Here is a 17,494-nt window from a genome sequence, read left to right as displayed (position 1 = left end):
ATCATTATTTTGTCAGATGAGCCTTAATAGTAACAACAACAAATAACCAGGGACAGATGATCTAAAACTTTAAAAAGCTTCTACGGCTGCACTTCACACACTGAAATGAACTTCATTTTGAAAAATATAGCTGTCGGAAACTTGTAGGAGTAACAGCCAATCAGAGAGGTGTGTGTCTGTCTGCTATTAAGTTATATTTAAGATGATATAGCACGTGCTTGTATATTTACCAGCTAGCTGTTCGTTTTCAAATAACTTGAATGTAAAAAACAAGCAGGGGACAGTCACAGAGGTGCAGGAGGACAGCGGGACAGGTGGCTTATGGGTAGCCGAGTCCTCAGTGCGCCCGCGTCAGGGGGAGGAGAGAGACTTCAGACTCAGCCAGTGTGTGTTGGTGTGTAGATGTGAGCGCACGGCGAAGAATTCCGCCGCTGGAGGACTTTCCTCTACGAGTTCAACTACTTATTTGTGTGCGTGAGAAGAAGAGCACAGAGACGGAGAGGGACACATCCGAAAATGCGAGAAGAAATCCAGGAAGGGAGCGTGTGCTTATTGAAGATTCAGCGCGGGAGAACAGACATTATCGCCCGTTCGGATGACTTGTGGCAGCGCTGAGGAGAAAACTACAACGCTAACAGGCTCCAAGCATTGCTGAATGGGGTGAAAACGAAGCGGAATTCACTCCAAAAAGAGCGAGTCCCAAAGCATTTCCAAGCGGCCCAAAAAAAAAAAAAAACCCTAAAGGGAAGGGGAGGAGAGGGGGGCCAAAGAAAACGCCCTGCTGCCTGTTGCTGGTATCTCCACATGCAAACTTTATCGGCGAGTTGGAAAAATGCATCTTTCACTGAACGGGAGGTGATGAATTCACGTGTAACTCTGCTCCGTTAGCCGAACGACAACACGGCTAGCTAACCGAAGGGGACCCGCTCTCCGCAGCGACTTTCTTTGGGACTCGGGGAGCCTCTGCTTTCTTTGGGAATATTTTTCCTCTTCATTGTGCACACTGCTACTCCTGTTGGAAGCGAGTTGGGTGGGCTGAGAGCCCCGAGGCTGCTCCAGCTAGGCCCACGGCCATTAGCCAGGAACAAAGCGGTTTCACATGTAAACTCACACACAGTTTTTTGGAATAAAAAAAAGAAGCTCTTCACGTTTCACTCAACTTTTTTTTTTTTTTTGTTAACGACCGACGCTGCAGCCATGTCGCTCGGCGCGGAGAGGAGGATGGAAGCCCGGCTGAAGAAGCTGGAGGGCATGATCAGAGAACCCCGGTCTGCCATAAACCTGGAAAGTTTGCTGGTGAGTCAAGTGGGATGCACGCCTCGTACATTATTAACGGTAGCCCGACACGTTAGACGCGTATGCACACACCTGAGTAACGCTGTGCTGCTCACGTGACGTGTCTACGCTCGTCTTTTCTTCTTTTAATTCCCAGATTGTAACCGGCTACTGTTAGCATACATTATGCAGACTGTGATGCTGCACATTCTCTTTTCTCCTCCCTTTCCACCAGTTATGTAATTGCACATTTTCAATTCTGACCTTAAACCTTGCCATAATACGCTTTTATGTTTTAAGGAGAACCTGCACGAATAGAAGCCTGATGCTGGTTGTAAATAGATCTGATTAATAGTTAAGACTGAGTGCAGACGGGGCAGTTTGGGGGCTCTGTGAAGCGTGTCTGCAGATTAGGATTAACCAATGGAGACTGTCCCACTTGGTGTGTTTATGGAGACTAATGTTTCTGAGTTACAGTAGGGCCCAGCAGACACCTATTCTTCTCTTCCCGCACTGATGGGTGATTTAAAAAAAAGATGCTGTCCACCTAGTTTTTATTTTTGCTTTGACCTTGGACTGAGACAAAACTCTTGGATCTTAAAATGTTTGTATTTTTCTGATCGAAGGGTCTTCTGGAAACCAGCGTGACACAGCTACAGTTTTATCCCTATCTAAATATGAACTGTTCAATCATCAAGAGAACCTCCCAAAAACAACAGGACGTGCTATCTTTGGCATGATCAATCGATCAGATATGTGAAACTAAACTGTCACTGCATGCCCGTAGACTGTCCTGATGGTCCACCTCTGAATGCTCCATGGCGGTCCATGTATTGCTAATCACTGTTGGCATACAGCGTGTTGTGAATCATACTGAGTCCACTTAAATGTATTTCTGTCTCGCTTCCCACATACATTTCTGGGAAGTGACTCGGTGCATTTCCTCCACTGTGTTTACACTCGTAGGATTGATTCACCTGTATTTTATCCAACTCATGATTGAGAATTCAACATTTGTTTTTGACCATCAGACGATGGACTGTAGATAGACAAGTACCAGTATTTTATACAACTTCAAAATAGGGTATCGGTATTTGATATTTCCTCTACTGAGATGATCTGATCCCGGCATTTGTGTCGTCAGATACATTATTTTCAAACCCTCACCTCTAAACTGTGCCTCGGAGCCAGCGCCCCCTAACTGGACCTGACAGAGGGCGAACACCCTGTCGGGGTCTAGCTTAAAAAGCATCACCTCGCCCCCTTCAATGGGCCCCATCTAGCCACCCCCCCCCCCCCCCCCTGGTCCGTTCCCCCCTTTCCCTTGAAAACATTTAGCAGAGAGAGAGAAAATGTCCTTTTTATTTTTGCAGATTTTAACAATTGCTCACAGGCTCATATTCGGTAAATAATGAATCACACATCCCCCTGCTATTGTGGCTTAGCAACAGCAACAAGGAGAACAACGAGCAGAAGAATCTGCTTTGTAAAAGAAACTCAGCAATTAATATGGGCTCTGTGCTTGTCAGTGGACTTGATGTGTTCAGGGCTGGCCAGCGAGCAGTGGGCGGACTACCCCGAGGATACGGAAAGCTGACAGCGAGGACTCTGCAGCATCTGTCAAGTAAACTCGCTGACCTTCCTGTAAAGAAATCTGACCTTAATAAGCTGGGACAAACTGTGTCGTACTCGTAATGTTGTCGTCTGTGACGAACCCTTACATCTCACCTGCTTCCAAGAGCGCACGTGATGCTTTAATGGAGCCATACACCGTGGTCATATCAACTGTCCATCGCTATTACAGCCTCTATCAGCCTTCAATCAAATGTAACCTGAAGTCAACCTTCCCCCTTGTGCAAACCGTTGTGATCATTATTTGGCAGCACGCCGCCGCTGACTGAAGTGCTGGCAGCCGCGAGCCCAGGGAGCGATCGTCAAGGGCAAGCAAACGAGAGGGCATTTCTGGAGATAAAGACAAACCGCGGGCGCTCGATCGCGGGTTACTACACGAGTCGCCTTTTCTGCTGTCCTGAAGGAAGTGACCTCACTGGGTAAATAAGTCCGGCAGCTATATATTGTGCTCAAAGTCCCCTGTCGAGTGACTGCGCTTTTCCCCTTTCACTTTTCCAGCCTTATCTCCTATTTTCCTCTGGCTCTGCTGCTCCCTCTCAGCCTGCAGCCCCCCCCCCCCCCCCCCCCCCCCCCCCCCCCCCCCTCGGGCTTGTTAAACACACTGCAGGTATTTTAACTCCAGCTCCAGAGCCTTTTGATGCAGCTGCAGACCTGGCACTGCCAGATTACTTCGTGCTCGGCACTCGAGCCGTGAGCCGATATGGGATGCTTATAGCAAAGTGTTCAGCCTGATGATGTCTTCCAGATGATGTCTTTTGGAGGGGGGGGGGCAGTCCCTGGGTGTCTCTTTCCCATTCATTTCAGTGTGATCCTTACACAGCATTAGGTGACCATGACATTTCATACAACGCACTTGTTTGGTTTGGCTTATAACGTTGCTTATTCCTTCCACTCCCCTTTCCCCGTCTCCCTACGTTGTCCGCTCCTTTCCCACCTAATGTTTTACCGCTAGTCTTCTAATCCAGCATCTCCCGTCTCCCCTTTCCTCAGCCTTCTCTTATCTTATTGTCCCCCCCCCTCCCCTCTCCACACTGGAACTTCTTCCTTTCTGTGTAGCTCTTGTAAGGAGGTGGGGATAACACCCGTGTGTCATGACAGACGGTCTTCACCCCCCATAGTCAATCCAGAGTGTCCTGCTCTCCATCTCCGGAGTGCAGTTGAGTTGCTCTGAGGCAAGCAGCAGCAGTCCCCTGCTTCAATGTGCTCGCTGGAGAGAAACACTGCCTTATAAGGCACTGGGGACGGTGGCCCCGGCCAATTTTTTCTGTCTTTTTTTTCTTTTTCTTTTTTTCTCTCTGCAAAACAAGCCAGTCTCTCTGCTCCACACATCTTGTGAGAGCCTCTCCTTAGTCTTTTTTTGGTTTGTGCTCCACTCCAGTGGAGAAGACCCTGGCGTCGTCTGCCCTCGGAGCTCTTAAAATGTCACACTTCACTTCAGCTATGTATCGCCCAGTCTTCTTCTTTAGTGGTCACAACATGAAGCTTCATCCGGGGTTTCCCTGATCCCTGGTTTGCTAAAGACCTAGATGGCCCACGAGATTTATTCTGAATATCTCTGATCCGTTTTGTGTCCGGGGTTTAGGTTGAACTACAAATACTCAGATTCCACTAACTTGTGTCTCTGTACAAAGTCATTCTAACATTTAAGTTCTTAAAGGGGTAGTGGGACATTTTGGGAAATACACTTATTTGCTTTCTTGCTGAGAGTTTAGTGATGAAGCTTGATGTCACATCGGTAAATATAAAGCTACAGCCAGCAGGCGCTTAGCTTAGCTTAGCATAAAGACTAGCAACGGGGCCTAGCTCTGTCTCAAAGGTAACACAATCCACCTACCAGCGCATCTAAAGCCACATGTTTTAGATTAATCCGTACACAAGACAGTGTTTTTTTTGTAGGCATATGTGTGAATATCATTTGGCCATGTGACTTGCTGGGATCTCCTCTGGTTGCCTGGCAACCTCACTGTGAAGACAGGACTTCAGGAAGTTTGCTTTGAAGTCTGGCACACAACCCCCCGGGAAAAACGACAACATGTGTATTAAAACAATGCTTGTGTACAGATGAACCAGTTGAGATATAACATGTTAATTAGTGAACTGAAATTGACTCGTTGGGGTTTTACACGGTGCTGTAGAGACAAACGTGAGCTATCAGCTGGAAGAATGGAGAGACCGGTGGTATCCTGACACGCGTGTGCAGCAGGCATTTCGTTTCTTCGGCGAACTATATTTGTGTAAATTAAGCCGAAGCATTTTGACAGTATTAGTAGTGGAACATGGCTCAGAAAGCTCTGCAGTATTGGGTTTGCCAGTGCCATAACTAACTACAGTAGTTGCTAACACTGAGCTAACATTAGCGAGCTAACTCTCCCATCATCAGGTTAGTTATGAACTGCACCCCTGGCAGACATAGGGTGCTCAAACAGCCCTTTGACATGCTGAGCTGTGCTGTTTTTAGCTAGCCACAGGCTTCTCGTTAGCCCTCGGTTGCATCAGTTGTGGTGCCGTAGTTCTTTCGGCACTTTCTGTCTCTATGTGGCACATTGTTTATCAATTTATCAGCAATATCGTACAAAGTCGCATCGCAACTTTCTAAAATGTTCTCAAGTTTTGTGCACAGACATTCGCCCAAGGGGTAGAATGTTACATTTGGGTGTTGGTTAGTGGTGTCACGGATCGATCCGTGATCCGTTCGGATCAGCCCTCACGGTTCGGATCACTCGTGAACCGCGGATCAAGAGTATATTTTTAAATTTAGTTTTTTACAGTGTAATCATCATAGTGTGTAAAGTTCTACTGCTGCTGTTCCTTTTCAAGTAACAAGTCCCCGAATATCAATGCAGAGTGTCAGTGAGCAGATATAAAGCAGTAGTGTGTTCACGTGACCGGAGCAGCTTAGAAGCATTTAACGGTGAAGTCATGGCGAGCGGAGGAACGTCAGAAGCCGCGGCGTCATTTAAGTCGCAAGTTTGGGAACATTTTGTCTTCCCTGTAACGTATAATGACGGATGAGGGTGGTGGACGAAACCGTTACGGTATGTCGGCGTTATTTAAAGAGAAAGACACACGACAACGGCAAAACATCGGCATGTCAGCGATGGGGACACTCCGGTGTAGAAAACAAAGGATTTCTAAATCTGGTTAAAATGCTTGAGCTACGCTACGAAATCCACTCACGCACCCACTCAGTGTGAAGCTGTTCCAGGCCTCTATGAGAAGGAAAAGACTGTAGAGACTGCTTTCACCACGGCGGAGTGATTCTTAGTCCGGTGCTGTAGACACGCCCCCTCTGTGAGAGTCACACACACACACACCTGGGGCAGGTGCTGTAGACACGCCCCCTCTGTGAGAGTCACACACACACACACACACCTGGTTCAGGTGCTGACAGAAGTATCAGAGTGAAGCTAGTCAGGCCCAATAATATTCCAGTCACCACAGAAAGGTCGACCCTCTCCCCAGACAATGGAGATATTCTCATCTTTTTGAAAATAATGTCACAGTAATGTAACATTGTTGTGTATTTGAATGGCATAACCTGACAGGAAGTAAACAGACCCAAGTTGTTGCTGAGCAGTTCAGTTCAGTGTAAACAGTGGAAGCTAGCTCACTGGCTGTTTCTTTCTTTCAGTATTGATCAAAGGACGAGGGAATCAACATACCTCATGTTGCACTTAAACTTAACAGAATTCTTGAATGTATTATTTTTATTTATTTATTTGATTTAGTTTCAAATTGGACATCTTCAATGTTTTTGTTTTCATGTAAGACTATAGCCCAAAGTTCTTTGCTTTCAGTGTTCTTGAGGTTCTTTAATTAATAAATGGAAAGCAAAGTTATATTTGTCTCCTCCCCTTTTCTTTGTTGATCCGAAAAATGATCCGAACCGTGACTCCTGAACTGTGATCCGAACCGAACCGTGAGGTTTGTGATCCGTGACGCCCCTAGTGTTGGTGCATTTCTATTTGTTTAGACGTTCCTGGTTTTGGATTTGAGACCCTGAGTTGTGTTCTTGTACTGTATTGCTGCTTTTCTCTGGTGGAGAATCTCGTTTTAAAGACAAACCGGCTGCATTTGTAGTGAACGGTTTGTTGCTGATCTCCCAGCTGCTGTGATACATCCGACAGCTATTGACTGTTAAAATCGTCTCACTGGCAGGCACAATATGTAGTGATGTAGTTGTGATGAAGTCTTGTTGTTTTGCTTTAAAAGGCAAAAGGATCCCCCCCCCCCCCCCCCCCCCCCAACATTACTTAGAAAACGAGCAAACATCCAAAGTCTAAAGCACACGGATAAATATACACATACTTGACGGGCGGCAGGCACATTATATAATACCTTGGAGAAATGGAAGAAGACATGAGCCGGGCCAAGATCCACCTCACAGGGATGTGAGAAGGAATGCAAAAAATGAGGAAGAACTTAACCTCCAGAATTGACTGGTTATGCAGGACGTCCAGAAAAACAAAAGGGCTTAAACTCCAATTATTATTACCGCTGCGACTGCGCGGCCCATCTGGTTGTATAATGAACCTTTACAGTCACTGCTGTGAATCTCATCCCGTCTCATAATCTGACGTTTTGGACTGCAGAGGGGCGTCTCGAGGTGTTTACCACAGTATATGCTTCTCATGTGAAAGGGAACGTATACACCCTGACATTTGTCTTAATCTGGCGGATCTTCTCGTCTAGACATAAGGACCGTGGCTGGGATGATAATGATGGGGGGGGGGGCAGAAACAGCGCAGCTTGAGAATAAAAATAAATTGAAAAAAACAGCATTTTAGATCCTGCCGCTCTGATGGAAGATTTGACTTTTGATGGACTTTTACTTCCCTCACTGATCACGGGGACACAGGGACGTCTCCACCGGCTGAATGCACAAATCTTGTTGGGAGATTCTGTAGTCTCCCCCCTGACACCTGAATCTCAGTGTACTTTAGTTTTAAATGAGAGCGTGTGAGTTTGCAGAGAACAGGAGTCCCCCACGCACAACACATAAGCCATCCATCTGCAGCCGCAGCGTTATCATTCCATCACAAGCTGCTGGTGAAACATAACCGCCTACACACAACACACACATATGCACAGCCGGCTTTGCTTCTCGTGGACACACTTGTCCTTTTTTTGTGTTTATACATGTGTTTTTATGTGTAATACACATGTATTTCATGGCAGGAAAACTTGTCGTGTGACAAAGATAAAACAGAATATTCAAAAGAAAAAAGCAAGGATGGGAGTATTATAAGTTCCAGCTTCACAAATGTTAATCTTTTCACTTCTCGCTCTGATATGACTGAACATAATTTCTTTTTTAGACGTCATCATGGGCTCCGGGAACTCTCGATGGGCAGTTTTTGCTAGTTGTTGATACGATGAGATCTATCCCGTCTCTATCTGTGACCCTTCATCACAGGCCATGTCCTCAGTACTGACATGAATTATGTTCAAGTTCAAGAGGAAAGGGAGAAAAAAAGATTTTCCCTTTTTGAGATTGTTTCCTTTGAGGGATTCTTCAGAGGATGTAGTATTATATTATATGTATTGTAATAAATATATTTCTTATCCATTTAGACATCTTGGGACCTCTCAGAGTGATCTGCACTACTGGGTTAAATGATGATACAATGTTTTCTTGTTATCACACCAATCTAAGGTTGTACAGGTGTTCAACCATAATGTTGGTTTGAAGTTAGAACCCCCCCCCCCCCCCCCCTTTTATCGTGTTTTTGTTTCTGGAACATTATAAGCATTCAGAAAGCCCAGTTTTAGGATAACACACACAGCAGGACCTTATGAACATGCAGTCCTCCCTTTGCTGTGTGTTTCTTTTTTTTCCAGGCGCATTCCGCCGTATACTTTGTGATAAAGCATGGGTGCCAAACGTGCTCGGGGCACAGGAGCATGGGACAGGCATCTGTCAAATGCAGGAGAAAGACGCCCCCTTGTGATTCCCCGTGGAGACATTAGCCGTGCTATTTGCGAGGCCCCAGCGGGATTCCTGCCGCTGTGTTTTTCCTCTGAGAGTTTTCGGGCCCCGGCCCGGCCCGGTCCCCCCTGCTCCGACCCGGCCCACCGTTTATCCCCGACGACTATTTTTAAAACCGCTGCAATTCAATCAAAACATTAACTCTCTCTCCTTGAGGAGGAGGAGGAGGAGGAGGAGGAGGAGGAGGAGCTCCTCCTTTCAGGTTAACATCATCACATTCCTGAGCAGTGGATCCACGTGGCCTCTTTTATACAGTGATTAAAGAGTGGAAGCAGGCGGGGGGGGGGAGTGCTCCGTAATGTCAACAGCAGGTTGGGTAAATAAAAAATGTGACAAGAATAGAATGTGCTTATAAAACTGCTGCTGCTTCTCTGAAGCCTCGACTGGTTTTCAACTCTTTGTATTTTGCAGGAGTTGCTAAGCAACCAGCCATAACCCATTGGCTGGATGACAGCGTAGCAGAGACACGATGCTGAAGTGCTCTCTAATAGATACATAACAGCTCCTGCTGATAGCGCTTCCTATCAGCTCTGACAGACATTGCTGTATGTCGAGCACCTGACACGATGTCATGATTTGGATCCATTGTTCAACAGTCGCTGTGACGGGGGAGGGGGGGGCGGATCTGTGATGGTCTGGAGCAGGTCCAGATAGGTTCCATGCATTAAAGTCTGCCTTACACTTCCCCGGACACTTGTCATATTTATAAATAGCAGCTTCAGCTGAGTAGCCCAGAAATGTCCCCCAGAGTTTAGTTGGCATTTGTTGTTTACAGTAACGCTAATGGAAGCCGATTGGAGGAGCGGCATGCAGCCATTCTTCTTGTGGGAACTCCAGCAGCTCGTTATGCGTCACCGACGGGGCTAATGCGGTTGAGTAAAGTATTTTAAAAGGGGAATGCGACCCATTTTCAGAAGCAATATATGTCATCGTAAGCTGCAAACATGGCCTAGCTGACACCTCTCGCTCTCACTTCCATTTGCAAAAACCCCCATTGTTTCACTGCTTTGCCGTCACAACACGTATTTATTGATCTCTCCTTCCTCCGCACCTGATCCAGCTTGTTTAACGGGGAGATGTAGAAACGACAGAGAAGGGGATGGTGCGTCACGAGGGGTCCAGTTTGCAGATTGGCGATGTTGGCGAGTCCAAGCATTGCAACACGGTGTTTACTTTGCACGCTGTCGTGGAACATCGCTCGTCATCTTTTTCATGTCCAAAGCTGGAAATGTGTGGAACGGAGAAGAGCGTTCCTACTTTGACCGCTTTGGTCCAGAGCACAGACGTCCTCTCCCGATCACGCTGCTCTGTTCTTTCTGTTTGGGATGAGAGCGTCTTCCACTTTACAGTGGAGCAGTACGTGGTTGATTGTTAATGGTTCTCCTGTGATGGGCAAGTGACCTTTTCCTCTCAAATAACTTAAGACCTCTGAACTATGCAGTGACACTTGATCTCTATTTGCTTTGAAAGAGCATTGTTGTCCGTCCACGTACATAAGCTCCACGCGGGACCCGTCCCAGCTGTGTGCGGCTGCTGCGCCTCTGCCAACGACCAAACGTTTTGCCTATGATCACGTTGTTACTCCTGAGAGCAGAGCCAGAGGCCAGAGGCCTGAACCCTGTCCTGGTTTAAATAGTTCACTTATCTCGGCCCTGCAAACAATTGTGAAAGTATTTATTATTTGTCAAACTGAAGGTACTTTATTTTCACCGGCATCTAACAGACATCAGCCTCCAACCTAAGGCCCTGGTCAGAAAGATTAGCCTGCTGTGGTTTGGATCAGAAGTCACTCTGAAACCATGTGTTTACATTTTTACACCAATAAAGCAATAAGTTTAAGGAATACAAATGGTCACAAAATGACCATTTGTGTATCAATTACTCACCATGTGTTGTCTTGAATTCTTTAAGAAAACTAAATAACGGCGCAACGACAGCAAAACTATACGGAAACTCTCACACAACTCGTGTATAAGGGCTCAATTATCCGGTCGTATGCTCACTAAACGCGTGTCTTTGCCAAAAAACCCAAATGTTTTCGGCAAGAGTCCCAGGTAACACTGGGCGAGTAATTGACAAACAATTACTGTTAAATACACAAGCATTCATTTATCATAAAAGCACAGGCTGACATGGAACTGTGTAAACTTAAACTAAATGCTCGATATATTGGAGGCCTGAGGCATTGTGGGAATGATACCTGAGCTATACGGTTGCTGCTGGATGCACAGGGACTGGTTGCCCTCCTGCTCCTTGGGTACTGTACACTCCCCCCCCCCCCCCCTCTGTAGCTTGACACCACTGCAGTGTTGTGGGTAACTACTGCAGCAGCTTCATCTTTAACACCGACCGCAGTGAAGTATGAAGACATCACGGGCCTCCAGCTGACTCATCAGCGACTGTCCAGATGTTTTAGGCAAACAAATAGTTTATCCAAACGCATGCATCATATCCTGTATCTGATGCATTCATACATGCTCACACCTGTAGCTGCCGTGCATGTGTGAAATTGTTTCGTTTCTTCTGCCTCGGAGGAAATGACTTGCACACAGGGACCGGCTTCATGACACAGTGAACTTATCTGCCAGCCCCGGGGTGGGGTGGATCGTTTCCTGTATTGCTGCGGGGAGATCCTCGTGCCTACGTGCACCCGGCAACCCCCCCCCCCCCCCCCTCCGTGTGTAATTCATTTTTCTTCCTTAAATAGTAGTTTTGTGTGATGTCAGTCCTTTAATGGGGAAGTGAAAGCTGAGATGATGAAATGGAGTGCGCAGCCCGCCGCAGACTGACTGCAGCCGAGCGGAGACCGATGGAGGGGGGGGGGGGGGGGGGGCAGATAAGACGGACAAGGAGAGCGGCGGAAAAAGGTCAGAAGAGATGGGAGAACAGTGGAGGACGTGAAGCAGCTTGTGCCGTCCTGTCTCAGTGCTGTGATGGTGGGAGAACGAGAGGAGGGAGGGTTGAACGAGACGAGTGGAAGACGTGTTTGAAAGAAACCAGGAAGGAGCGCTGGGTCAGATCCGGGTTCTTGCGTTCTCTGTTCCAACACTCGGCTTGGTCCAAACAGCTCCTCGTTGACCGGTTCAGGAATGCGTAGCTGACAAAAGTTGATAGATGACTTCCTTATTGTAACACACTGTAACGATTAGGGGTTGGCCTCGGCCCGTCTTTTGCTTATTTGATGGTTTCCCTACATTGCCCCGGGTCAAACTAAATCCATTATGAAATGACAGCTTGTGTTCCGTTGACCTGACGTGCTCCTGCAGTGCCACGTCAGCCTCACAACACTTCAGAGACACACTAGTCAGAAATACATCAGTAATTATACTGTTTGTTAAATAATTAGAATCTTCACACGTCTCCTTTGAACTCCAATCAGTTGGTAAAATAAATTCAAACTCCAATTTATTTTCCTCTTCTCTTCTTTCCTCTATTTTCCGTTATATTTCACCCGCTCATTTCCTTTCTCAATTACTTTATTTCCTCATGTTTTGATCTTGGCACACATTCAGTGAAGTGAATTAAATGTTCCTAATGAAGGTCCACGTATGCCCATGTGATTGGTGATTGGTCTATAGTGTGTGTGTGTGTGATATATTGAGCATTCTTTTGCTTTTCAGTGAATCATTATAGAATCAGCTGTCATGTTATTTCCTGTGAGCTGGTCGTGACCCATCGGAGAGGATTTATTCCTGCGTTCAGGCAGAAATATGCAGAAAGGACAAATGAGTGTGGTGACTACACGCCGTGTGGACGTCCAATCATCTCCCTGAGACTGTGTGGTCACAGACAACAGTGTGTTCCTCATTTGTCAGCAGATGAATATCATTGACAGAATCAAGTAGGTTGTTGCTGATGGAAAGAACAATGAGTCATCCTGTCTCTCTCGAGGATTAAGGCCTTCGGTTCAAACTGTTTCTCTTTGCCTGTAGCTGCTGTGTTTGTATCCAGTCGGTCCAGTTGACCCGTGTCGGGTGAAAGGCTGGCCCAAGCTGTTAGACAGCACACAGGAAATCAACTGTGTGTAGAGATGCAGTCAGTGGTCAGTAATGCTGTGTGAAGCCCAGCCTCCTGCACTCCACTGCCTTTATTGGGTAGAACGTGTTTGCCAGTTACGTTTGCTTCATATTTTTATAAATAAGAGTCTGGAACTATTTTTATTCATAAGGAATGATGCATTTTCTCTGTAGTTCAGATATTCGCACTATGCAAAAGAAAATCATTAATACGTTATATCCAGCATTAGGCCAACTGACTAGAATCTTAACAGGAAATATTTTGACACTCAAGCTGTGATTATGTTTTTTTTGCACATGAATGTCAAATCCTGTTGCAAATGAATGCTGAGGAATGGAGACAACACTTCTTGTCATTAGAGTATCTGTCATGTTTCACTGTGACGTAAGCTTTAGCGATCACGTGTTAGAACTCCAGCTCACTGTCGACTCTAAGGAAGCAAAACCAGCAGCTGGAGGTGACTACATCACCTGGATGGTCATGACTGACGACTGATTGTTGTTTCTCTCCGTGCAGGACTCCATCAACGCCCTGGTCTTGGACCTGGACTACCCCGCACTACGCAAGAACAAAAACATCGAAACCTTCTTAAACAGATGTAAGTCTGTTTTTGGGTGTCCGAGAGGGAGAGAGGGAGAGAGGGAGATGGAGGACATTCGCCTTCTTTCAAAGCTGTAATTTGTTCTCGTGGTACATTCACAACATCAGTAATGTCATTTGTTTTATTCTCGTCATACTCAGATGAGACAGTCATTAGACAGACTCGAGACCTCCAGATGAAGTCTGAAGACTTTGACAGAGTTAAAGTCATCGGTCGAGGGGCCTTTGGGGAAGTGCAACTAGTGAGTATTGGTTTTCATTTGTCAAGCTGTCCCTGGCAAGGCTTCTGTGGGGTGATTGGGATCTCTGCCATGGGTTTCACACATAAGTGCACTGCAGTTACAACCCTGTTCTATAAATGACGCACAGCCTCTTTTACTAGTCGAAGCCTTTGAGATTATGTGAGAATATTTCACACTCTAAATGGACTTTTGCTGCAGGACAAATCATCCGTTATGATGGGAATACTTGACATTGAAGGGCAGTCGGTGGTTTGATGCAGTTTTATGTAACCTGCAATCCACCGTTTTGGCCAAAATGTTGGACTCTGAAGAATCTGAAATTCTCCATTGCTTTTTCCACCTCTGAATAACTGGGTCTCGCCGCTATCAGGTGCGGCATAAAGCCTCTCAGAAGGTCTACGCCATGAAGGTGCTGAGCAAGTTTGAGATGATCAAGCGCTCGGACTCCGCTTTCTTCTGGGAAGAGAGGGACATCATGGCCTTCGCCAACAGCCCCTGGGTTGTGCAGGTACGACATTTTAAATTCACCGATCAGCTTCTGATTTCTTTCCTCTCTCTCTTCCCACGGCTCCATCGTCAAAGTTTAAAGATGGCTGCTAACGAGAGCTTGTGCGTTTGGGTCCACCCAGTTGTGCTGTGCCTTCCAAGACGAGCACTACCTCTACATGGTGATGGAGTACATGCCAGGAGGCGACCTGGTCAACCTCACCAGCACCTACGACGTGCCGGAGAAGTGGGCCAAGTTCTACACGGCGGAGGTGGTGATGGCCCTGGACGCCATCCACTCCATGGGCTTCATCCATCGGGACGTGAAGCCCGACAACATGCTGCTGGACAGACTCGGGCACCTCAAGCTGGCCGACTTCGGCACGTGCATGAAGATGAACTCGGTGAGTTGAGTCTGGGGGGGGCCCTGAATGTGATTCATGGACAAAACCGCCGCAGTAGTTCAAACAGCCCCTCTAGAGGTTACAGTAGTTGTACATTTGAGATTCCGGACTGGATGGTTACTCAGTCAGATTTCAGGCTCTAACGTTAAAAGATAGGGCCGCTTTGAAGGATATTGACCTCTGGATTTGCGTTGCAGACGGGCATGGTGCACTGTGACACGGCTGTCGGGACCCCAGATTACATCTCTCCTGAGGTGCTGAAATCCCAGGGAGGAGACGGGTACTACGGGAGAGAGTGTGACTGGTGGTCCGTAGGGGTCTTCATCTTCGAGATGCTTGTTGGTCAGTGAGCATTTTAATGAAGTTATTGATTTTGTAAAAAAAAAACGAGTGGAGAAGTGCGGCGTGTTGGAAGCATCTCAGTAAGAGACGCAATGTTCGTTACAGCTAACGTAACTGAATTTGCCGTCAGGTGACACGCCATTCTATGCCGACTCTCTGGTGGGAACCTACAGCAAGATCATGGACCACAAGAACTCCCTCAACTTCCCCGACGATGTGGAGATCTCCAAAGATGCCAAAAACATCATCTGTGCCTTCCTGACCGACAGGTACTGCGAGTCAGTATTGATCGTGACGACGCCAGGAGGGGCTACAGTACTCGGGCTTCACCCAACATGTTGATGTTATTGAGCTGCACGCAGCACACTGATGTTTCTATGTTTTAGGGCCATTGTAGGTTAAATATATATATCAATTTTACACAGCAAACTAGGGAGGAAGGGCGGATAATATTACAAGAAAAACTCCTTTTACAACAGAACTTTGACGATGATTACATTTTCACTTTTGAAGTTGTAAATTTACAAAAAAAAGAACGTGGATATTCTCTGAGATTAAAGTGGTAAATGTACACTGATAGAACTTGAGTATTCTCTAAGATTAGTAAATTACAAATTTCATAACAAAAATCATAAATTTACGAGAAAATAAAACTCTGATTTGAATAAGCCCAATTCAGTACAACTATTTCCTAATTGCTGAATCTAATTGCAAAGTGTAATCTGATAGGTCGTCCACTGTGGTGTGATGAGGTTGATCCAACCTTGCAGAGTGAGGCCTTGTGGTTCCTCATATATTTCTCACTCCACTGGTTTGCGATGCTTTAGGCCAACGAAAATCAATGTCTGTATATTTTGCTCTGGTGTTCATTGGCTCTCGGAGAACAATATGGCTCAACGGGTCATGTTCGCCTGTTGCCACTGATACCGTTGAACTGAAAACAAAAGGTGCATTTAGTCATTGCTCCGCGACTCAATCGCTCTCTTTGTTTTGAGGGAGGTGCGATTGGGCAGAAACGGCGTGGAGGAAATCAAGCGGCACCCTTTCTTCAAGAACGACCAGTGGACCTTCGACACCATCAGAGACAGTCAGTATCACCACGGTTCACCAAGCAGCCTCACAATGAGCCAGTACAACGAGCCTTTTAAGTGACTCGAACGTTAAACAAGGATTCTTTTGGAGCAGCGGCCAAAGAAGGAATTATTTATAATAACTGCAAAGCCAAGTTTTGTTTACACAGCGCTTCCCTTTTCCAGCAATTCCCACTTGCCTTTTTCCTCTTTTTCTTTCTCCCTCTCTCCCTCTCTCTCTCTGTCTGTCTGTCTCTCTCTCTCTGTCACTCTTTCCTCAGCGGTTGCCCCTGTGGTCCCAGAGCTGAGCAGTGACATAGACACCAGTAATTTCGACGAGATCGAAGATGACAAAGGCGACGTGGAAACGTTCCCCAAACCTAAGGCCTTCGTGGGAAACCAGCTGCCCTTTGTTGGCTTCACTTACTTCAAAGACGACCAGTGAGCCATCTGTTTTCCTTTAGCGATATCTTATCATTTCATCAGACGTCAGCACTTGGAGAGATCTTTGTGTTGATTTTGTCCGTTTTCCCTCCTCAGGTTATTAAACGCTCCCAACAACGTCTTGGTGGCACAAGACAATTCGAAAGGAGAGGTGGGTTCTTTTCACTTCCACGCACCTCGAGCAACTCCAACCAGGCCTCTCAGGAAACGAATGAGCCAGGCATCACTTTACATGACCACACAGGCCTGTTGACACTGCCATCAATCCAGCGTCATACTGTACTGACGTCCAGGATTATGATGGAAATGACTCAGGGAAAGGATTTCCCGTGATTTATTTGTACTTTGTTAGAATTTCAGTGCTCTTAGTCACACAGAAATCCTTGAGCAGCTTTTAGTAAGTGGCTGACCTTAAAGCTAATCTGTCATTGGCCTCAGTGCTGCTTGAGCAGCCTTATCAATCAACTAGCACCTCCCAGGAAGACGACAAAGCCCCAGGTTTGTATTTGCATTGCAAAATGATATGATGTACGGGACTCTACACTTGCAAGTAATTCTTAAAGTTCATGAGCACAGCTGGCTAGTGTGAGAGCAACCTGGCTGCTGTACTCAACTGACATTAACACCACGTCTATATCTCTATAGATTCATTTAGGAGCTAATTGTTGTAGGTCTTGTTACACAGACGCTTGAGTTGTGTTTCAGAAAACGTCATCTGATTTGAAAAACACACGGCGGTCGGACAGCGCTGTCTGTCCTGATGAAGTCAGTGGACATGTTGCTGAGCTAGCGAGCGATACAGTCTGTATATAAAGATCTTTGCCGGATGTATCTGAAACAGACGATCACGGTTATGGAAAGCGAAAGTTGCGTTTCCTCCGGCTCTCTGACCACTTCACTCAGAGCAGCTGGTATTCACAGCTGTCAAGCATGACATCACTCTCCCTGTTTATAGCATCACATAACAATTAAAACCAAACTTATCAGAAAGCT

At 46.3% G+C, this 17,494-nt stretch overlaps 1 protein-coding gene across 3 annotated transcripts in view; it reads left to right on the top strand.

Annotated features, from left to right (window-relative positions):
* Positions 1-410: 410 nt before the first annotated feature.
* rock2a (rho-associated, coiled-coil containing protein kinase 2a) overlaps positions 411-17,494 on the top strand; it is a 30,159-nt gene continuing 13,075 nt past the window's right edge. For all 3 annotated transcript variants that reach the window (XR_013772712.1, XR_013772713.1, XM_079287044.1), the window contains exons 1-10: positions 411-1,296; positions 13,430-13,511; positions 13,655-13,755; positions 14,126-14,263; positions 14,385-14,645; positions 14,843-14,987; positions 15,118-15,256; positions 15,983-16,074; positions 16,339-16,498; positions 16,598-16,652. Coding sequence is in view for 1 of the 3 variants with exons in the window: in XM_079287044.1 (XP_079143170.1) it covers positions 1,198-1,296; positions 13,430-13,511; positions 13,655-13,755; positions 14,126-14,263; positions 14,385-14,645; positions 14,843-14,987; positions 15,118-15,256; positions 15,983-16,074; positions 16,339-16,498; positions 16,598-16,652 (1,272 nt within the window). In the remaining 2 variants the exon portion in view is untranslated. The remainder of the gene's footprint in view (positions 1,297-13,429; positions 13,512-13,654; positions 13,756-14,125; positions 14,264-14,384; positions 14,646-14,842; positions 14,988-15,117; positions 15,257-15,982; positions 16,075-16,338; positions 16,499-16,597; positions 16,653-17,494) is intronic.

This window comes from Melanostigma gelatinosum, assembly GCF_949748355.1.
Source record: "Melanostigma gelatinosum genome assembly, chromosome: 16".
Lineage (NCBI taxonomy): Eukaryota > Metazoa > Chordata > Actinopteri > Perciformes > Zoarcidae > Melanostigma > Melanostigma gelatinosum.
The sequence above is the reverse complement of the archived record's forward strand: the minus strand, read 5'-3'. Positions and strand labels throughout refer to the sequence as shown.